Source organism: Vulpes lagopus, chromosome 13, assembly GCF_018345385.1.
Source record: "Vulpes lagopus strain Blue_001 chromosome 13, ASM1834538v1, whole genome shotgun sequence".
Taxonomy (NCBI): Eukaryota; Metazoa; Chordata; class Mammalia; order Carnivora; family Canidae; genus Vulpes; species Vulpes lagopus.
In genome coordinates this window covers 23,286,750-23,311,013 of record NC_054836.1, presented here as the reverse complement: position 1 = coordinate 23,311,013, position 24,264 = coordinate 23,286,750, and the positions used below count along the sequence as shown (strand labels likewise).

At 33.3% G+C, this 24,264-nt stretch overlaps 1 protein-coding gene across 2 annotated transcripts in view; it reads right to left on the bottom strand.

Moving 5' to 3' along the window:
* Positions 1-24,264, bottom strand: part of GLCCI1 (glucocorticoid induced 1) — a 101,159-nt gene that overhangs the window by 39,589 nt on the left and 37,306 nt on the right. For both annotated transcript variants that reach the window (XM_041727964.1, XM_041727965.1), the window contains exon 3: positions 8,723-8,809. In XM_041727964.1, the coding sequence (XP_041583898.1) occupies positions 8,723-8,809 (87 nt within the window). The remainder of the gene's footprint in view (positions 1-8,722; positions 8,810-24,264) is intronic.

The window sequence follows — 24,264 nt, the reverse complement described above, 5'->3', positions numbered from 1 at the left end:
TCTTTTCCTTAGCAGAGATTGGCAAGCCATAATCTGCAGGCCAAATCTAGCCTGTCATGTGTTTTTGTAAATAAAATTTATTGGGCATAACGAAGTCCATTCCATATTGTCTATGGCTGCTTTCACAGCAGAACTGAAGAGTTGCAACAAAGATTATATGGCCACAAACCCTAAAATATTTACTATCTAGCCTTTCACAGAAAAAGTTTGCTGATTCTGGACTTAGTAAAACATCTCTGAGGTTTGTTTGCATCATAGCATATGTCAACATTCAGTGCACTGCTCCTTTTTCACTGCTGAATAGTATGTCACCACATTTTGTCTCTCCATTTACCAATCCATGCATATGTGGACATTTTCCAGGGTTTTTTTTTGTTTTTAAGATTTTATTTATTTATTCATGAGAGACACAGAGAGAGAGGCAGAGACATAGGCAGAGGGAGAAGCAGGCTCCATGCAGGGAGCCTGATGTGGGACTCGATCCTGGAACTCCGGGATCACACCCTGAGACAAAGACAGATGCTCAACCGCTGAGCCACCCAGGTGTCCCACAGTTTTTAGTTATTCATAATAACTAAATTCATAAAACTAATTCAGCTATAAACATTTTGTGACATGTCTCAATCTAGACAGGTGTTCTCATTTTTCTTATAGAGATTGCTAGGCACTGAATTGCTGGGCTGTATGCTAAGTTTCTGATTGAGTTTAAAAGAAACCAAACTGTTTTCCAAAGTGGCTGTACCATTTTATGTTCCCAAGAACATTTGAGGGTTCCAGATTCTCTTTATCCTTGCCAATACTTGGCACTGTCGTCTTTTAAATTATAGTCATTGTATTGGGTGTGTAGGTGTAGTATATGGTTTAAATTTGCATTTGCCTAGTGACTAATCATGTTGAACAATTTTTCATGTGGTCATTTGCCATCCATGAGTATATCTTTGGTGAAAAACTTCTATTAAATTGCCTTTTCCATTTTTAAATTGGGTTGCCTTTCTGCTAATTAATCTTTAAGAGTTCTTTATATATTCTGGATATAGGATTTCCTAATATTTCTTCCAGTCTGAAACCTGTCTCTTCATTCCCTTAATGGCGTCTTTTGAAGCATAAATGTTTAACCTAATGAATTTATTATTTTTTTTTTATGATTTTATTTTTGGTGTTGTATCTAAAATGGCTTCCCAATTAATTCAAGGTCTTCTACAAGTTTAATAGTTTTAAGCCTACATTTAGGACTATGATTCATTTTGAGTTAGTTTTTCTCTATGTGACAGCCAAGGACTTGTTTTTTTTCCCCCTTACATATGAATATAATTATTCCAGCACCAATTGCTGGAAACGTTGTCCTTTCCAATTGAATTGTGTTCGTACCTTTGTGAAAAATCAACCACCATATATATAAAAGTTTATTTCGGAATTCACAATTTTGATTCACTTCCTTATGTGTCTTTCTTTTGCTAACTTCATTAATGTAAATCTATAAGAAGTACTGTAACTGTATAATATAAATATTCCAAATATCTTGTTTTCAAAAATGTTTTGGGGGCACCTGGGTGGCTCAGTTGGTTGAGTGTCTGGCTCTTGATTTCGGCGCCAGTTGTGATCTCGGGTTTGTGAGATCAAGCCCCACACTGGGGCTCTGTACTCAGCAGGGAGCCCGCTCCTCTCCCCCTGCCCCTCCCCACTCTCTCTCTCTAAAACAAATACATAAATCCTTAAAATACATATACTCTGGCTACTCTAGGTCCTTTGCATTTGTCCACATAAACTTTAGGATTAGCCTGTCAATTTCTACCAAAAACAAAATACATGAAATTATAATAGGGATTATAATGGATCAATTTGGGGAGAATTACCATCTTAATATGGAGTCTTCTAATCTATGAACAAAGTAAATCTCTCATTTATTTAAATCTTTAATTTTGGGATCCCTGGGTGGCGCAGCGGTTTGGCGCCTGCCTTTGGCCCAGGGCGCGATCCTGGAGACCCGGGATCGAGTCCCACATCGGGCTCCCGGTGCATGGAGCCTGCTTCTCCCTCTGCCTGTGTCTCTGCCTCTCTCTCTCTCTTTGACTATCATAAATAAATAAAAATTAAAAAAAAAAATAAATCTTTAATTTTGTCCAGCAATGTTTTGTTGTTTTTAGTGCACAAATCTTGGATTGCTTTTGCTAAATTTATTCCTAAATATTTTCATCTTTTTGATACAACTGTAATAAATTGTTTTATTTTTTGGACTGTTCCCATCTAGTATCTAGAAGTATAACTGATTTCTGTATGCTAATCTTGTATCCTGCAATCTTGTTGAGCATGTTTACTAGTTCTAGTACTGTGTATTTGCATATTTCCTATCAGTTTCTAAATATAGTTTCTACATGTTATCTGTGAATAAAGGCAACTTTACCATTTCCTTTGCAATATGAATGTCTTTATTTTTCTTGCCTGACTGTACTGACTAGAATCTACTATGCAATACCAAAAAGAGGTGGTGACAAGGTGACAGTGGAGGATTATTACCTTGTTCTTGATCTTAAGGGAGAAAACATTCTGGCTTTCACAACTGAAATGGGCACCGGGCTGGCTCAGTCAGTAGAGCATGCAACTCTTGATATCAGCGTTATGAGTTCAAGCCCCATGTTGGTTATGGAGGCTACTTTAAAAAAAAAAAATGAATAGGATGCGATCTGTAGGGTTTTTTTCATAAATGCCCCTTATTAGGCAGAAAAAGTTCTTTTTTTTTTTTACCTCCTGGTTAAAAGATTTTAATCACAAATGGGTGTTGAGAGTCTGGCAAATGCTTTCTCTGACTCTATGAGATGATTAAATGGTTTTGGTCTTCATTCTATCAGTGTATTACACATTAACTGAATTTTGGATCTTAAATCATCTTTGGACTTCTGGAATAAATTCCACTTGCTCATGGTATAAAATCCTTTTTATATGTGGCTAGATTTGGTTTGCTAATTTTTTATGAAGGATTTTTGCTTCTTTGGTCAAGAGAGATATTGATCTGCCATTTTATTTTCTTGAGATGTCTTTGGCCTGGCTTTGAAGTCAATTACGTTGGCCTTGACAAAGTAAATTGGGCAGTTTTCCCTTCTCTTCTATTTTCTGAAACAGTCTGTGAAGAATGAACATTACTTCTTTGAATATTTGATAGAACTCACCGAATGTGATCCTGGGATTTTAATTGTGGAAAGGTTTTTAATTCCTCATTCCGTTTATTTGCTTATTAGAAGTCTATTTATATTTTCTATTTGTTCTTAAATCAATTTTCACAATTGGTCTTTCTAATAGCTTGTGTCTTTCTATGAATTCATCCATTTTACCTTAGTTTCTACAGTGATGACATAAAAATGATCATAATATTCCTTTATAATACATTCAAGTTCTGTGAGGTCGGTAGTAATTTCACGCCTTTCACTGCTGATTTGGGCAATCTGTGACTTCTTTTTTTGGTCAGTCTAGCTAAACGTTTGTCTACTTTGTTGATCCGTTCAAAGAACCAACTTCTAGTTTCACTGATTTTTCTCTAACATTTTTCTGTTCTTTTGGCTTCTGCTATGCTCTTTATTAATTCCTTCCTCTGCTTGTTCTTGGTCTGGTTTGCTCTTCTTTTTCTAGGTTCTTAAGCTAGAAGTTTAGGACTGATTTAAGAATTTTCTCCTTTTCTTAGATATGCATATAAAGGTATACAAATTTTCCATGAAGCACTACCTTATCTGCACACACAAATTCTAAATTGTCTTTTTGTTTTCATTCATTAAATATCTTAAAATTTCCTTTGTGTTTTTAACTGACAAATATTTGGGGCTTTCTAAGATTTCTGTTACATGATTTCATCTTTTGCACTCTATTCAGACCATATTTTATGGGCAACCGGCAAACATATCTAACCTAGAGAATGTTTCCCATATGTTTGAAAAGAATGTAGTCACAGGCCGGAATTTTCTTTGTATGTCAGTTTGGTCAAGTTGATTGATAATGTTGTTGAAATCTTCTATCTTCTTGCCTTTTTTTTTTTTTTTTAAGATTTTAGTTATTTATTCATCAGAGACAGAGACAGAGAGGTAGACATAGAGGGATAAGCAGGATCCCTGCAAGGAGCCCAAGGGGGACTTGATCCCGCACCCCATGATCATGCCCTTCGCTGAAGGCAGACACTCAGCCACTGAGTCACCAAGACGTCCCTATCTTCTTGTTTATTTTGTGTCTAGTTAGTCGTTCTATCAAGTATTGAAAATGGGATATTGAAATCACCAATTATTATTGTAGAAACTTTATTTCTCCTTTCACAATTTCACTTTATGTATATATACATGTATATATAACATGTATATCATTGTTAGATGCAGACACAATTTATGATTACTAAGCCCTACTGATGTATTGACCTTTTTATCATAATGAAATAAATGTCTTTGACCTCAGTAATACTTCTTGTCTTTTTTTTTTTTTAATATTTCTTGTCTTAAAGTCTATTCTGTCAGTTAATCTTTCTTATAATTAGGTATGCTTCTTATAGACAATATATAGCTGAGTGTTATTATCCAGTTTGACCATCTTTGCCTTTTGAGGAGAATATTTAGTCCATTCATATTTAATGTAATTAATTATATGGTTGGATTTACTTTTGCCATTGTTATTTTTTATTTGTTTTTTTTTTTCTTGAAGATTTTATTTATTTATTCATGAGAGACACAGAGAGAATGCAGAGACATAGGCAGAGGGAGAAGCAGGCTCCTTGCAGGGAGTTCACTGGGGGACTTGATCTTGGAACTCTGGGATCACGCCCTGAGCCAAAGGCAGACACTTAACCACTGAGCCACCTAGGCGTCCCTGTTATTTTCTATTGTTGGTTACACCTTTTTTTATTCCCCTATTCCTCCTTTATTACTTTCTTTTGTGACAAATACTTTTAGTGTACCATTTTAATTCCTCTAATGTTTTTTACTTTCTATTTTTTTCAGTTACTTTCTTAGCAATTATTCTAGGGACTATAATTTATATCTTAATTTATCACACTACCTCAAAACAATAATTCCAAAAATGGAAACTATTCTAGTACATGTCCAGTTTTTTTTTGTATTTTGCCATATGTATATTTCATGTACATATGTCATAAGCCCAATATAACAGTATTATAATTATTGCTTTATATGATTATATGCATTTTAAATGTGGAAAGTGAGAAAAATATATCTATAGACTCTTTTATATTTATCCAAACAATTATCATACTCAACACCCTTAATTTCTTCCTACGAATTTGAATTAACATCTGGAGTCATTTCCTTTTAGCCTGAAGAATTTCCTTTAGACAGTATAAGACCGTCTAGCAGCAGGCAATTTTCTCAATCTTTGTTTATCTGAGAACAATTTAACCTTTATTTTGGAAGCTAGTTTTTCTGGATATTGATACTTAATTGACAATTTTTTCTTTTGACATTTTGAATATGTCAAGTTTTATCATCTCTACTGTTTCTGATGAGAAGTCCTCCATTAAAGATATTAGTTCAATCCCCTATGTGTAATAAGTCATTTTTTTCTTCCAGCTTTCAAGATTCTCTCTTTTCCATTTGACTTTCAACAATCTAACTATGGTATGTCTACATGGGTTTTCTTTGTGTTTTCCAACTTGGGATTTTTCATTAAATCTGGAAAGTTTCCTGCCATTATTTTTTCATATATTTTTTTTAAACTCCTCTCTCTCTCTCCTCTCCTTGATCTCCCATTATGTTTATGTGTATCTACTTAATGTTTTCTCACAGGTCTTGGAGGCTCTATGGACTTTCCCTCAATCTTTTTCTCTCTATTCTTCAAGGTATATAAATTCTATTGACCTATATTAAAATTCACAAATTCTTTTTGGATATCTTAAATCTGCTATTGAGCCCACTGAGTGAACTTTTAGTTACTAAACTTCTAGTTTTTGTTTGTTTCTCTTTTTATAGTAATTATCTCTTTGTGGAAATTCCTTATTTACTGAGTGACTGTCACCCTACTTCCCTTTAATGCCTGAAACACCATTTTCTCTGGCTTTTTAAACATTCTTCTAATTGCTGCTTTAATGTTTTTGTCTGGTAAATCAAACATATGGAGAAACTCAGACATAATTTCTAGTGATTTTCTTAAGTATGGGTCATACTTTGTTTCTTTGCATATCTCTAAATTTTTTGTTGAATATTGGACACTTTAAACAATGCATTGTAGCAATTCTAGATTCTGATTTTCCTTGGTGATTGTTGTCTTATCTGTGTTTTAGTATCTTGGTAAGTCTGTTTCCCCTGCACTGTGTGGCCACTGATGCCTCCTCCTCTCCATTCACCCTGATCCCATTTTTGTTTTTAAGTCTGGCTTTTTAAGACCTTTTCAAGCTGGTCTCCAGTGTTCACCATAGTGTTTGGCTGAAGACTGATCAGAGATTTTATTCAACTATCTCAATCCAGTAAGGCTTCCACTCCCAGGAAGGGATTTGTGTGTGGAATGAAGAGTACATTCAAAGTCTGAGCCTTTCAAAAGATGGCCCCAAATTTTATTACCATTAGGCCTGCTTGAATCTCGTCTCCATGTATTTCCTAGATTCCACTGAGCAATGACACGTGGATAACTTATACCCACTTCATTTTCTGCTATTATCTACAGTCTTCAGTCAATCTGTGATATGTCATGAACTTATCAATCCCCCATGACTATCTTAACCCCTAGAACTCTCTATAAAATCCTGCTACTTCACAAGTCTATTATTTGCCACAAACTGAACCATACCTTAGACTAGGGAAGCCACTGATAGGGACCAATGGCTGTTTGTTTGCAACTAAGGTTACTATTTTAATCTACAATATTTCCTATCCAGCTACAAAGCTTCCAGTTTTAAAGGCTTGACCCATCCTGGTTGAAATGCCATACCAACAAAGCTGGGGATGAGGAAGAGGAGATGAGTAGCACCAGATAAATAACACCACAAATCTGTGTGTTTTTTTAGACTCTGAGTTCAATGCTTTTCAAGAAAAAAATTTCTCAATTTGTTTGGTTGATTTCCAGACCAGTGAATTAGTTATTTTGGCAGTTTTGTACAGCTTTATGGTTGCTTTGTGGAGAAAGTGAGCAAATATCTCTCAGTCACCTCAGACATTTCTGTATTAATAGCATATATTACATGCTGCTGTAGTCCAAAATTTAACTACACCAAATCTTGACTATAACTTTGAGAGTATATTTACCTCTGAGATAAAACTGTAAGTTCACTTTTTTGTTATTCATATTCTATGCACAGATGTGCAACTATTTTAGACTAGACATATTAGTGTCTTAGCTTCCTTTCTTTTTTGTTGCTTCTGGGAAAAACTCAACTTGGGCATATGTGCTTTTGTACAGGGTATATAGAAAAGTTGAGAACTTCTCTATAGCAATAAAATAGCTACTAAAAATATAATATGGTCGCAGGTGAAATCAGGCTAACAGACTATATCTATTCAGTCTAGACTGAATATCTCACAGTATTTGAGAGATACTGATAAACCTACAGTATATGAAAATAACACTAAGAGGTAAAGAAATTATGACATATGAAAAGTACTTGAGAGAAAAGTCAATCTTTAGCCTGAAAAAAATATGACATGTTGCTAGTCTTTCAAATACTTAAAGTAGACTTACACATCACATGACACACAAAACTGTCCTCTATCCGATGTAAAATATTTTATATAATTTTACTATAAAACAAGACTCATCTATCTGGTCACTAGTCTACAAATTTTGAATCCTATTTATTGAAACATGACATACTGTGCTCTCAGCTTATACCTCAATCGTATTTTGTGCTGTTTTCCATTTTCATCTCTTGTAAATAACTTGTAGATTGTGGATTAAATTCCAAATACAAACTTGTAATGCCAGTGAAAAAGAAAGAAAGTAGACTTACTCAATATTGATACAAAAGGCAGAATCAAATTCAGGGGAATAATTTTGAGCTCAATAAACTATTTAATAACTTAAGCTAAAACAACTGAACTCATTTGGTCCTTTTGTAAAGTGATGAGCTTCTCTCACTGAGAATGATCATAACAGACTAGATTGACCACATTTTTAAGAAGTGTTTGTTTAGGAGATGAGCTAGATGATCTTACAACTCTGTAAGTTTATAAAAATAATTATATAAAAGAATTTAAGTGGATAAAAGATAACACGATCATGAAAAATAATCCCAAGTATAAATAAAGATGATCATAATTTAAGTTTTGATAATAAAGGAAAGAGTCATAAAAACTATTCCTAAAACACATGGGTTCTACTGCACGACTGAATCTCAAAGGGCAACAATATGTTGGACATTACAAAAAAGCTATTAGAAGCAGAAAACAGTATCCTACCATTGTACAAATCTATGATCTAGAGTTCTGGTTGCTATAACTTTTCAAAAACAAGAAAGCTGAAGCAGAAACAGAAGATAGCTAAAGGGAACAAGATATAGAGACTTATATAAAAACCAGACTTCACTCTGAAAAGGCTCAAGCTGAATGTGTACATTACAAATATTTATAAATGATGTGAAGGGCACAAGTAAAGTAAACTTAGACTTGTTCACCCAAACCTGGAAGGCAAGCCTTAGACTCTGAAAGAGGTAAGGTTAATACAAATAAAGAAAATACCATTATATTCAGGAAACAGTAAGATAATTTGCTGGGATTAAAACAGGTTATAGCTGAAAACAGCAATAACTTACTTCTTTGAGTTGATCAGCACTCCCCCATGATGCAGAACGCTGATGTGACCTTTTTTCTGCTCCCTCTTCTGCCCAACAGCTAGGTGTCTTAAATTAGAAGAAGAAGAATAAAAATAATAAAATAAGGAACTCTATCTCTACTCCTTAATCTCACAGCAATTCAAACATATTTCAAAATATTAGCACATACCAGTTAAAGGGTTATACTAAATACTAAAATCCCTTAAATGCTAAGATTTTCATGACCTGTAAAAGGCTTAAAACACTGTCATATTCTGAATTAGATATGATCAATCTATGACATATCCGAGTGATATTATTCAAAACATTGGTTTTCTGATATTAACATTAATAACTTGAAACTATCAAAGAGAACCATGAAGATATACATATTGGTGCTTTTAAAGAGAACTGCCAAATAAATATAAAATGGCATTTCTACTAATTAAAATAGATGGAAATGAGATTAACAGAACTAGCTCAGAAGCAGTGGGATTACATATGACCTACATGTCAAATATCTAGCAAGATAAAGGGCTGATTGTACTATTCTTCCTATACCCAGATAACAGTGTTAGCAATAATCTTTTTTGAAAAACATTCTGCATCTTTAAATGAAAATATAAAATTCTAAAAATGAAAAACATTAAACTGAATAAACTTACTGTAATCTGAAGCAATACATCTTTTTTAAGAAAGAACTTCGGCTACATGTCAGAAAAGAGAATTGTTTTTATCAAAAACCTCATTTCCAATAATTTAACCAGTAATAGACACTATACCCATTGTAACACAAAACACTAAATCAAATAGTTAAGACTATTCAGGAGTTGTTATAAAATATCATCTTCAAGATATGAGAAAACTCTTAGTATAATACAAATCAGGGAAAGCAAAAACCACTGAATACAGGCTAAGGATGATTAACAAAATTATTATATATAGCTTTAAAAATTATTTTACTGAATACTAAAAAAAAATAATAATAATCCTTATGTTGAGGTGATGCTCCATGACTTCTTATGAAGAAGACATCAGTTCTACTTTATACAATTCAAAATATTTATGAACAACTTTTTGAATTACCACCTCTTAAAAATAATAATATTCCAAAATGAAACCAACAATTAAATGCTAGTTGAATAAAAACACAAATAAACTGGTTAACCAGTTCAAATACCAAAGTGAAGGTATTTAGTAGTAACAGAGAGGAAAACAGTTTACTCAGTTGACAAGTTCAAGAATAAGGGATATTGTTATATTAAATGAGCTGCCTGCAAAGAACTAAGTTATTAAAATTTCCTAAGTTCAGGCCTAGATAAGTCAAATTTCACTGAAAAAATTTATCACCCCCTCCACCAAGTAGTCATATCTTTAATAATCAACTATTCTAAAATTATTCAATTATGAGTTTATCTTTATCAAACTTCTATTTTGAGAATTTATATGCCTCATTTACTTTTATTTTTATACCAAGTATAAGCATTACTCTTGTCAAAGATCAAATGATTAAGGATCACAATGTTTAAAATTCAAAAGTACATTCACAGAAAATGAGTGAAATTTCTGATATGTTTCATAATTATTTCACAATTACATTTATAAGAGGAATTATTGTCATACAACTTTTTCAAAAGACATTTACATAAACTGTATCTCCAACTTAGAGATAAACCAATAGCCACAAAACTTTAACAACTGCCTTAATACTGCTAAGCATGCCACTGGCAAATGGAACTACATTTGAGATCTCTTATTTCACAGATCTTTTTTCTTCACATTATCATTCTTTTCTTAAAACTGAATGTGAAAACCTATTTGATTATTTCAGAATGTAGTGTTAGTTATATAAAAGAAATAAAAACGACAAAGGAATATTTATGTTCCTGATATCTAGCTAGTAAAATAGCTAGATTTTACACTTTTAAGAGTGTAAAACCATTAGAAGAGACTTCTCAGTCATGTGGCTACAGAATTACATGCATATACGTTGTTTAAATATATTCATCATACTATGAACTTTTCCAAAAAAGGTAATTTCATTTTAATCACATCAATTTAAAATAAATAGTACGAAAAATGCTCTAGTCTGCAAATATATTCTGCAGACTACATAGTCACATGCAAAAGTTTAAATTCAAATGAATGAAAATGAAATAAAACTAAAAACTCAGTTCCTCAGTCATTTTAGCACATTTCAAATGCTCAATAACCACATGTGGCTGGTGGCTACTGACTGCTACACAAGACAGCACAGAGGCAGAACGTTTCCATAGCTGCAGAAAGTTCTATCGAGAGCAGTGTTTTATACACTTAATCACAGATGTTTAACAAGTTAGTTTAGTCGAAGCAAAACCAAAAGACAGCTACTCAGTTTATTACATCTATGTAAAGTTCATGCTTGTGAAGTCACAGAAGATGACTAATTTGCATCTAATTTATTAAATCTGAGTATCTGAGAAATGCTTTACTACTTAAATTAGATAACACAAAGCAGCAAAAGTTCTTTCCTTTCATACAAGTAAGCAATTCCTCCCAACTAGACCATCCACTGATTTACAGTAGAATTTTATGAACTGTGACACTTATAACATGCTGCTGGGTGTTGGTAAGAATACAGATTAAGAGTTTGATGGTTAAATTAATTTGGGAAATGCTGTATTTTATACCTTCCCATACTACATGTACAATGCAATGAGCTTTTCAAAATTTCAAACACACACACACACACACACACACTTTATTAAAAACTTGCTTTACTTTCTTTCTCTTAATTATATAACCCCAGAACACTTCTTGTACAAGTAGTTTTATTAACATCTTCCATAGAAAGCTTAGAAAAAAATATAATCCTCAATAGTTTGTATTGTATATAATTGCCTGCTCTTCATTCACCACACTTAGGGGATTCTTCCTTTCTAGTTGCCTCCACCGACACTACCAAAGAAGAGAAAATAAATCTTTTGTACACTTGAATAAAGCTGAACCAAGGCCATCTCTAAGACTGTTGACAAAAAAGTAGTTGGCTAAAAAAAAAAAAAAATCCTCTACATGATAAGATACCTAAGGGTTAAAAAAGATCATTTTCTATTTTCACCTCTCAGATTTGTCCAAGGTCCCGCCCAAATAACTTTCTCTCCAACCCTCAGGTCCATCTATTACCCCTTGGTTTCCTATGGGAGGACCTCTTTTCCTATGAGTGAAATACAGAGAAAACAGTTCTATTGCAAGGGACTTAACACTCGTTAAGACAATTTTCTAAGAGAAGTTTTAGGGGATGCCTGGGTGGCTCAGTGGTTTAGCACCTGCCTTCAGCCCAGAATCATGCCCTGAGACACACACACACACACACACACACACACACACACACACAGAGAGAGAGAGAGAGAGAGAGAGAGAGAGAGAGGCAGGCGCAGAGACACAGGCAGAGGGAGAAGCAGGCTCCTCGCAGGGAGCCCGATGTGGGACTTGATCCCAGGACCCCAGGATCATGCCCTGAGCCACAGGCAGGCAGACAGAAGCCCAATCGCTGAGCAACCCAGGCGTCCCATGATTCCTCCTTTTTTGAAATGCAAGAGCCAAAGCCACTTCCAAAACCCCCACAAGAACCAAAAAAACTAATCACTTCATAAAACTCTCATCATCTTATTTAAAACTTATGTAAAACTTTTTTTTTTTTTTTAAAGTAAGCTCTATGCCCAACGTGGGGGCTTGAACTCCGGATCCCTAGATCAAGAGCTGCATGCTCCACCAACTGGGCCAGCCAGGCACCTCTTCTGTAAAACTGAAAAATCTATTTTTTGTACAGTTCATCTTTGGTCTTCGAATTTAATGTAATTTATAATCTATAATAGAAATATGATTACTGACTACTAATTATTTTACAGCACTTAGAGAGATGATCCTTAGTATTAAAGTACTGATCAACCTGGCAAGAAATGAAATGGAATTACATAAAAATCAATGATACTTAAATAATTGATTACAGATTTTATTTTATTTTATTTTTTTTAATTTATTTATGATAGTCACACAGAGAGAGAGAGAGAGAGAGGGGCAGAGACACAGGCAGAGGGAGAAGCAGGCTCCGTGCACCGGAAGCCCGACGTGGGACTTGATCCCGGGTCTCCAGGATCGCGCGCCCTGGGCCAAAGGCAGGCGCCAAACCGCTGCGCCACCCAGGGATCCCTACAGACAGATTTTAAATTATAAAAAGCTTTAAAACAATTAAAAACCCTTCATTATTTATAAATATATAATTTGAGTTTTGTTTCTTTCCACTGATGAAAAAATGGTTAAACTTTTAAAAAAAAACTTTTAACTTAAAAGATCATTTTGAAAAGTCTATCCTGATAAAGCATTAAAAGGAGCATAAAAAGATTATGATTCTACTATTATCCCTTGTTCTTCTGATAACAGTATACAAGTATAGTTTTATAACTAAGCATAAATATAAATTACTGTTTCACTTATTAACAAATGATGTAGAAAAGAAAGAGTTCATCTGAACAAGCTTTAGGAATTCAGGGACAGCAGCAGTTACATGCTCAAATTTTTTATCACACTTCAACTATATATACAGTAAGTTACATGCTCATTAGGTTAGACCAGTTCAAAGTGTGATGCTGCTGATGAGCAGCATCAGCCTCATCTGAGATCAAGATAGAGATGTAAATTCTCATGGTCATCCCAGAATTACTAAGTCCGGAATTGTTAGATAGGTTCAGTAATCAATGTTCTAACAAGCTGTCCACATAATTGTGATGCAAGCTAAAGTTTGAAAACCATTATTAACTAAGGAAATAAAAATGAGTAAGAAACAGATTCCAAACTCAAGGTGCTGGGCTGACCATATAGCCACTCATTTTTCTTGTAGGCTAATATCCACTACTAACAAGTATAAGATCAGTCTGCATATAATTACATCTTTGGAAATTAACATAAGCTAATGTAACTATCATTTGGAGTCATGTGGAAAGTAATACTGATAGAAAAGTTTTCTTTACTGAGTTACATTAAACAGTAGTCCCTAGCAAGGATTAACACGCCTGAGTATATAAGTAAAATGTATAAAATCTATATCTAATTAGGCCTCAATGTGCTCAAAACACAAGTGAATGATAATCTGTGAAGTAATGGTTTGTGATTTTCCAGATTAGTACCAAGGAACTTATTCAAAAGACATTAAAAGCTGTATTTCTTAAGCCTAAGGTAAGGGGGAGGGTGGGTGTTGGTGAATTGCAATTTCTAAAAACAGGAAATACCACAGAAATCAACTATTGCATCTGTGTTCCACATGATAAAATGAAATAATCTGCCTTACTCTGTAAGAAATGCTAATTTGAGAAAAAGCAATCATAAATGTGCCAACAACCTTAACAATATTCATAGTAATTCTATTTCCAAGAATTAACTTGAGATGTACACCCAGAGATGCTCTGGAAATAAATTACATATCAGTAGGGAAATGAAAAATTGTGGCACATTTTTAACAATATAAAAACCACTGCACATGGATGACAATCCCATTTTAGTAAGCAAATACACACAGAAAAAGACTAGGGAGAGATATTTCAAACTATAGTTTGAGTAGTGAGAATTCTAGATAATGCTATATAGTAAATCCGTAATTTTTTCCTAGCCGAACAAGAAAAAAAAAATCAGGAAAAATGGATTTAAAACCATGTTTAGGCATATTTAATTCATGAGAAAATGCTATGACTTTTTTAAAAAGATTACAAAACACTACCTATAATACCTGAACTCTCTTTTTAAAATGGTCTTATTTTTATTTTTTAAATGTAAATAATCATAATGTAAAAGGATATATATCAAAGTGTTAAAAAATGGCTATGTCTGGATATTAGGAATACAGACAACTTACTTTGTGATTTTTGGTATTTTCTACAATGACTACTGTTTTCAAAATCAGAAACAGGATTTAAAAAAAATAATATAGCTATGCTATAGAATTGGTAAGTGTGGCATATACTGACAATGAAAAAGCCCTCCTAACTTTAGACACAAATGTCAAATCTATTTTGGAAGACAGATTACATACAAGTCACATGTAAGTTAAAATGTCAGTATATATTGTATAAAATATTTTTCAGTAGACCAATTTATTTTGACTAGGGGATTAGGGTTTTTCTCCAAACAGTAAGGGTCTAAACAGAGATCACCAACTATCGGCTATGGGAACAGAGTTGGGAAACTTCAGATAAGCAGGAACATTTAAGTGTTTAGAATAACTGAAAAGTGAAGTTCACTGAAATGTCAAATACTCAGAAATATTAGTGGAAAGTTATTGATTAGGATACTGACAGGAAGTTATAATTCAGTTTAGATATGCCTTTCATGGTATACTTTAATTATGTAAAGGAAAAAATATCTATAAAAATATTCTCCTGAAAAAGTTAAATACAGAGCTACCATATCATCCAGCAATCCCTAGGGAAACAAAAACAATTGTCTACACAAAAACCTGTACACGAATGGTCACAGCAGCACATCGACTTATGAATGTATAAATAAATTGTAGTCTATGCCATGGAATATTAGTTAGTAATAAAAAGGGGTGAAGAACTGATACATGTCACAATAGGAATGAACCTTAGACATACTATACTAAGTAAAAGAAACCAGATACAAAAAGCCCCATATGAGTCCATTTATGTGAACTGTTCAGAATACACAAATCTACAGAGGCAGAAAGTAGATCTGTGGGTGCCTATTGCTGAGGGAGAGACGACTGGGGGAAAACAGTGCATGACTGCTAATGGGCACAGTCGTTTCTTTTTGGAGTGATGAAAATATTCTAAAATGGACTGTGGCAATGGTTGTACAACCCTGAATATATTATGAACCAGTGAGCTGTATACTATCAGTAGGTGAACTGTATGGTATATAAATTTTATCTTAATAAAACTGTTACTAAAAATAGTTAAGCCAAAGAGGCAATTATAAATCAGACTCATTTTTCAATTAAAAAAAAAAGCCATACTCTCTCTGTCTCTCATGAGTAAATTAATAAAATCTTAAAAAAAAAAAAAAAAAGAAAGCCATGTACTGCTGAACCTGAAAGTCTCAAGCATTTGCATTTTCTCAAAAGTAACTGATATTTTTTTGTCATGCTCTTCTTGCCAAGTTTCAAATCACACAGAGGCACTAACTAGTCAAGTATTCTAATAGAAGAAGAGGCCAGGAGGGACTGCACATTCATAATCTATCCAGTTAGGTTTCTCAAGTCAAGCTGAGAACATTTAATAAAAAAATTAAAGATGTAACATATATAATGAAAATACTATTCTGTGGCTTCTTACACAGTTACTAACAGACTCTTGACAAATAACCAGCTTCTGCTTTAATCAAAAGGTGATGGTAATGCAAGGAATTAAAAGTATAAAAAATATTTCAATTTATTACTTGGTATTTAGACCTAACAATACCCTTTCTGATAAGTTCTATCACTACTCTTGGGAACAGATTTAAAATCAAATGAGGAGATCTAATTTTCAGTTTTTAGAGAGTATTAGAATATATTAATCTTTGGTGTTACACTCTTTTAAATTATAATTAACCTTGGTTGCTGGGTTTCAAAAAATTGATTCTCCATATAAAAAAGTAAAAGCAATTTTACTTTTTTAAAAATAATATTCCCAAACACTTTAAATAATATATTTAACAATCACACTGGAGTATAACTGCCTCTGAATTATCCAAGAGATAAACTACCTTTGTTTCTTGATAGTCTTTAGCATTTAAAAAAAATCTCTCATGCCTGACAGAAAATCAGCAACATAAGTGACTATGAGATACCTTCCAAAAATATTTCCACATCATTCCAAAGTCATAAAGACTAACAGTGCTCAACTGATGCCATGAATATCATCAATGGGATACCTAAGTGATAAGGAAGGAGTTTCTTTAACTATTTATCTTCACTTTCCTATACTTGGACCCAAAAATCTGAAGTGCCATTTCTTATTTATAAGACTGCAGGATAGACAGCAATAGCTACTTAGGACTGAGTGAATTGTGACCTATCAGGAACTGTTTATTGAGTTTCAGACCCCTATCATGCTGCAGAGTTCTCTGTATAATTTCTATGCCATTTCCTGCCAATTCAGATATAATGCTCATAATTGTATGTCAATTGTTGACATTAGTAATAATGACTTTTTCTGCCACTTAATTCAGTATCATTATATGTAAGCCTCCTCCTGACAGCAAAATAGATTATAGATTCTAATTCTAATAGATTATAGACTCTAATTCTAATACAAAGGCAACTGGTATTTACCAATATCGATCATGTCCTGGATACTGTACTAGAAGCTTAACATGGATTATTTTATATAATCCTCACTGCAATAGGTACCAGTGTTATTCTCTAAAAGTTATAAGAATTCCAACAGCAATGAAAACTGTTTTCACTCGATTCATACTGTTTCCTAGGAATGTGATATATCCTATCCCAATCATTCATTCATACAAAGCAGTTATTAATAAGTAGAAAGGCATGTTGCCCTTAACTATGATTTAATTCTTAAGTTCTCAAAGCTTAATATCACTAACAAATGCCTAAGTAAATGCTAATTATTTATTATTATTATAGGATTTTTAACAGAAAACTGATGGGTTAAAAGATATAAAAGGATGAGAATTAATGTATCAGACAACAAAGGTCAAGATGATGGAGGAAGAGGGTTGTTCCAAATAAATATAAGCTATTTCACAATTTTACCTAGAGCTAAATTAATTAGGGGTAAAGGTATGGGGGGAAACACTAAGAAAAGCAGGTTAATTTTGTTATCTGTTAAATATTTCCAGTAATGGAAGGAAGGAAACCCAGGTACATGGAAAACAGGAGTATGAGGAAGGCTCTCTGCTAAAAATCCCTTACTTTTTTGAATCAAGTAAATATACTACCTATTACAAATAAGCAGAATTTTAAGTTTTTGATAATTTCAGAGATAGCGTTTGAAAATGATAAATAAAATATTAAAATATTTGTCATGAGTTTAAGTTTCTCATCAATTTTGGCAACCAAAAATATCACTCCCTTAGGAATAGGACTACCTTCATGAGGACTGTTAAGCTCTAAAATTATACTATCTTCTGTGTCTGAATTTTAGCTAATAGCTGAAAGAGAAAGTAAAGGTGATCTTCAACAGGAAGGAATCTTTATACATTCACTCAACAGCCAGTTAGGAACCAGCTCAATAAAAATAACATTTTAAGTCCCTGGAATACAATCTAAGCAGCCAAGATGGCCAAATCTTAAGACTTGTTTCCATTTTCAGAGAAGCCTCCCACTCCCCAAAATAGTTCCATCCACTGCTGTTTCTTAAACAAACTTATTTAACAAGGACACAGGAAACCCAAACAGCGTATTAAGCACGACTTTTGGTCAGGAAATGAGTTTCTGATCAGAGTGGTAAAACTGAAAGTTCTCTTTCATATCTATTGCTATTTGTGAGGTATATCATCCATTCCTTTGATTAAATTCCTCCCCAGCCAGCTTCTTTCACAAAGGGAGGAAAAGGAGAGATTATTTTAATTGTAATTCCAAAAGCAATAAATTTATATATTTTAGTTCAGAATTGCTGACTTTATCAAATGTGGCTAAAGCCAAATGTAAAGTACTTATTACATATCTGTTTCTCAAAAATAAATAAAAACAGGGGTGCCCGGGTGGCTCAGGTGGTTAAGCATAAGCTCAGCTCATGGTCTCAGGGTTGTGAGATCGAGCCCCCTTGTCAGGCTCCACGTAGGGCATGGAGCTCTTTCTCCCTCTCTCTCTGACCGCCTCCACTCCATAAACAAACAAACAAACAAACATACATACATACTTCACATGTTGAAAATTAACTTTAAACAATAAAATGTCAAAAACATCATCTGGAAAATAAAAGCAGAGTATACAGAATTTCACTTAGGATCTAACTATCCCATCTCTTACTCCTCAAAGAATATAAAAGGTAAATAAAAACAATTTTCAAGTCTTCTCTGATACCAAATTCAGAGGGACAATGAGTGAGGGAGTAGATAGGACATCAAAGTGGAAAGATTTATACACAGCAAAAGCTATTCTTACTTCAACTGTCCATCAGAAATTTTTTTAAAAACTGCCAGGTTCACCACACTGTTCTTCCCTAATAGGAAATATGGCAGATGACTCTAAAATAAATAAATAAATAGATACATAGATAAATAAATAGCAAAAAGCTAATTATTTCTAGCATTAAGCACGATTTACCAGAATGGAAAGACAAAAGACAAAACAAAGAAATAAAAATCATGGGAAAGAGGTAGGAGAAAGGAGGAAGAAATTCCCTTTTGAAATTCCTCCAACTGTGTATTTACAGTGCCAAGGCCACTATCCAAACATTCACTTAACTTTCCCTCTCTCTGCTAGTACATGTAAATAATAACAGCAATTATTAATTGACACCTAATGTGTAAGTCACTACTCCTAGCATTTTATTTTATTTTTAGTTTTTATTTATTTATTTTTTACTCCTAGCATTTTAAATGCATTGATTCAATTTAACCCTTATGATAATCCTATGAGGTACACAATATCCCATTAACAATGGAGTAATTTGCCCAGAATTACAAAGCTGGAAAATGCTGGAGCCAAGATTCAAAGTCAGTCTGAATCCAGAACTAGAGTGCTTGACCAATGGAAGAAATAAATAAATAAATAAATAAATAAATAAATAAATAAATAACTACCTACCTTCAATATTGATTTATATCATGAAAAGGTTAAATTCAGGGGAAAACTATTAAGCTATATTCCATAATATATCATTATATATTCTATAATATAGAATATTATATCAGAGTATTCTATAATAAACAATACCAACCAAAAGGAAGATATAATGGACATAAATCTTTATACATCTATATTAATAAGATATATAAAGCAATGACCACTGGAAACATACATCAACAGAAATTAATTCCATAATGCCAGCTTACTATGGCATAAAGGAGCTTACAAAAATTGAGTAACATAATTAATAAGGTTGAATTAATATGTAAAAATTCTGTATCTAAAAGTAAAGACTATTTTTTGTTTTCATATATCCACAGAACATTAAGAAAAAACCAATCTTCTATTAGGATACAAAGAAATCTCAATGACATTTCCAGGGATGTGTAATTCCATACTCTAAATACACTAGAGTTAGAAATTTAATTTTTACTAGGAAAAGAAATTTTAACCATTTAGAAATTAAAAACAAAACAAAAAGCTCTCACCAAACAGGATATCAAAACTGAAACTACACAGTATCTTGCAACTATAAATAATGGAAACATATACTAGCCAAAGCTGAGCTCAAAGGATAAATCTTGGCATAAAACACCTATATTAGGGATCCCTGGGCGCAGCGGTTTGGCGCCTGCCTTTGGCCCAGGGCGCGATCCTGGAGACCCGGGATCGAATCCCACATCGGGCTCCCGGTGCATGGAGCCTGCTTCTCCCTCTGCCTGTGTCTCTGCCTCTCTCTCTCTCTCTCTGTGTGACTATCATAAATAAAAATAAATAAAAAAAAATTAAAAAAAAAACACCTATATTACTAAACAAGAAATATCACAAGTACAAAAATTAAGCATTTATCTCTAAAACTGAGGAAAAAATATATACATTCCAGGAAGGGAGAAGAAAAGCAATGATAGGGCAAAGTCAGAGAACAATAAACCAGAAAAAAGAATAAAAGGAAAACAAATTTCAACACCTTTAATTTTAAAAAATATTATATAACCTAATAAATTTAATACTATATAACCTAATAAATTTAATGACTCAAAACACAGATATGTAATATTATAAGTGAAAAGAATAAGTACAAATATACAAGAAATTAGAAGAATTATTCAAGAATATTTTGTGAAGATACACAAATACACTTGAGAAGCTGGATGAATGGATTATATTCAAATGAAAATATTGAACAAAAGAAATAGAAACTAAAAGAAACCAAGAGCCAAAGGGAAGCCTGAGTGTACAGTTGGTTAAGCATCCAACTCTTGTTTCCACTCAGTTCCTGATCTCAGGGTCCTGAGATCCAGCCCCATGTTGGGCTCTGTGCTCAGTGCAGAGTGCTCAGTGAGGAGTCTGCTTAAGACTATCTCCCCCTCCTTCTGTCCTTTCCCACTGTATGTATTCACACTCTCAAATAAATAAAAATAAAATCTTTTAAAATAAAAAAGAAAGAAACCAAGAGCCATGAAAAAAATTGAGATTTTACTAGAGTTCAGATAGCTTCATAGGTAAAATTTTTTCTGACCCAAGTAACAGATAATTGGGGATGATATTTTCACCATTTGTGCCAGAGCACAAAGGAAGGAAATCTTGCAAAATCTTTTTATGAAGTAAGTATAACACTAATCTAAGGATTACATTACGAAAAAGAAAAGAATTTCAGACCTCATTTCTGAATTTTGAAACAAATATAAATATTAACAAACACTTCATTTGCCACTGTATATTTTAAAAAAGAACTCCCTAGTAGGATTTGTTCTAGAAATGTTTAAAGAAATTCACCATCTTACAGATTATGGGTCAAAACAAGATACTCATCTCAATGATGAAATGGAATTTCACATGTAAAGAATCACTTCCAATTTAAGAAGAAAAACAATTAGTAAACTAAGTATGCTTGATGCTACTCCTGTCTGAGTGAATGCACCAGCTCTTTTTCTAAGTTTATTGAGATATAACTGACATATAGCATTATATTAGCTTCGGGTATACATGATTCAATATATGTATATATTGTGAAATGATCACCACCATAAGCCTAGCTAACACCACTGTCACTCAATAGTTATAGAGATTTTGCCTTGTAATGAGAACTTTTAAGATTTTCTTTCTGAGCAACTTTCAAATACGCAATACAGAATTATGAACTATAGTTGCCATGCTGTACATTACATCCACTAGACAAATTATTTTAGAACTAGAGGTTTGTACCTTTGGATTCCTTTTATATACTTCACCCACCCACCCCCAACTCCCAGCAACCATCAATCTGTTCTTTGTATCTGTGAGCTTGTTTTTTTTTTTAAGATTCCACATATAAGTGAGATCATGTTTGATCATGTTTGTCTTTTATTTATTTCACTTAGGTGAAGTATAATGCTCTCAAGGTCCATTCATGTTGCTGCTAAGGGAAGGATTTCATTCTTTTTTTTTTTTTTCTTAAAGATTTATTTATTTATTCATGAGAGAGAGAGAAAGGCAGAGACACAGGCAGAGGCAGAAGCAGGCTCCATGCAGGGAGTCCGATGTGGGACTCGATCCTGGGTCTCCAGGATCAGGCCCTGGGCTGAAGGCAGCACTGAACTGCTGAGCTGCCCAGGATTTCATTCTTTTTTATGGATGAATACTCCATTGTATATACATAACACCATTTCTTTATCTATCCATCTGTTGGTGAACATTTTGGATTGCTTCTATACTTTGTCTGTTGTAAATAACGCTCCAATGAACATAGCGGGGGTGCATGTATCTTTTCAGGTTAGTGTTTTTGTCTTCTTTGGATAAATACCCAGAAGTAGAATTGCTGGATCATAGGGTGGCTCTATTTTTTGAGGAAACTCCATACTGTTTTCCATAATGACTATACCAATTTACATTCTTACCAACAATGCAAAAGTGTTTCCTTTTTTCCACATCCTGACCAACACTTGTTATCTCTTGTCTTTTTCATAACAGTCATTCTGACAGGTAGGAAGTGATCTATCTCACTGTAGTTTTGATTACATTTCCCTGATCACTAGGGATGCTGAGCATCTTTTCAGGTTCCTTCTGGTCATCCAAATGTATTTTTTTGAAAAATGGGTATTAAGATCTTCTATCCATTTTTTAGCTGGACTGTGTGTTCTTTTGGTATTGAGTTATAGGAGTTCTTTGCTATCTGGGATATAATTCGTAAATATTTTCTCCTGTTCAGTAGGATGCCTTTTCATTTTGTTTATGGCTTCCTTTGTATGCAAAAGCTTTTTTTAGTCTGATGTAGTCCCACTTGGTAATTTTGCTTTTGCTGCCTTTGCTTTTAATGTCAAATCCAAAAAATCATCATCAACACATATCAAGGAGCTGTATTTTCTTCTAGAATTTTTTATAGTTTGAGGTCTTACATTCAAGTCATTAGTCCATTTGAGATAAGTTTTGTGTATAGTATATGATAGTGGTCCAGTTTCCTCAATGTCATTTATTGAGGAGACTTGTTCTTTCCCTGTTATATTTTCTTTGCTCCTTTGTAATACTTTAAATAATGACATATGCATGGGTTTATTTCTGGGTTCTCTATTCTATTCCATTGATCTATGTGTATGTTTTTACCCAGTACCATATTACCCTGATTATAAAGCTTTGTGATATAGTTTGAAATAAGGGATTATGATGTCTCCAGCTTTGTTCTTTTTCAGGATGCTTTAGTTATTCGGGGTCTTTTGAGGCTCAATATAAATCTTAGGATTGTTTGTTCTATTTCTGTGAAAAATGCCACCAGAATTTTGACAGAGATTGTACTCAATCTGTATGTAGACTGCTTTTAGAAGTATAAACATTGTAACAATAGTAATTCTTCCAATCCATAAGCATGGAGTATCTCTCTATTTACCTGAGTCTTCTTCAATTTCTTTAGGCAATGTATTATATAGTTTTCAGCATACAGAACTTTCACCTCCTTGATTAGATTATTTCCTGGGTATATTATTCTTTTGATGCAATTATAAATGGAATTTTCTTAAAATCTCTAATATATTATTAGCATAAAGAAACATAACAGATTTCCGTATATTGATCTTGTATTCTGCAACTTCATAGTGAATTCATTTATTAGTTCTATGAGCCTTTTGGAGTCTTTAGGATCTTCTATACATAGCATCAAGTCATCTGCAAATACTGACAGTGTTACTTCTTCCTTTCCAATATGAAAGCCTTTTATTTCTTTTTCTTGCATGACTGCTCTAAGACACCCAATATTGTGTTGAATAAAAGTGGTGAGAGTGTGCATCCTTTATTTTGTTCCTGATAACAGAGAAAAAGCTTTCAGCTTTTCACCATTAAGATGTTAGCTATGGGCTTGTCACAGATGACCTTTATTGTGTTGAGATACATTCTTTCCATACATATTTTTTTGAAATTTTTTTAATCACAAATGAATGTTGAATTCTACCCAATGCTCTTTCCGCATCTACTGAGAAAGTTATATGATTTTTATCCTTCATTTTAATGTGGTGGATCACACTGAACAATTTGCAGCTGTTGAACCATCCTCGCATCCCTGGAATAAATCCCACTGATCACAGTGTATGATCCTTTTAATGTATTGTTGAATTAGGTCTGCTAAAATTTTGTTGAGGTTTTTTGCATCTAAATTTATCAGGGATATAGGCCTATAACTTTCTTTTCTTGTAGTGTCCCTGTCTGGTTTTGGTGTACCAGCTCTTTCTTTAAAGCTTCTTCCCATATTAAGTCTCATGGCCAAACTTAAAGTGGGCAGAAAAGTAAAATC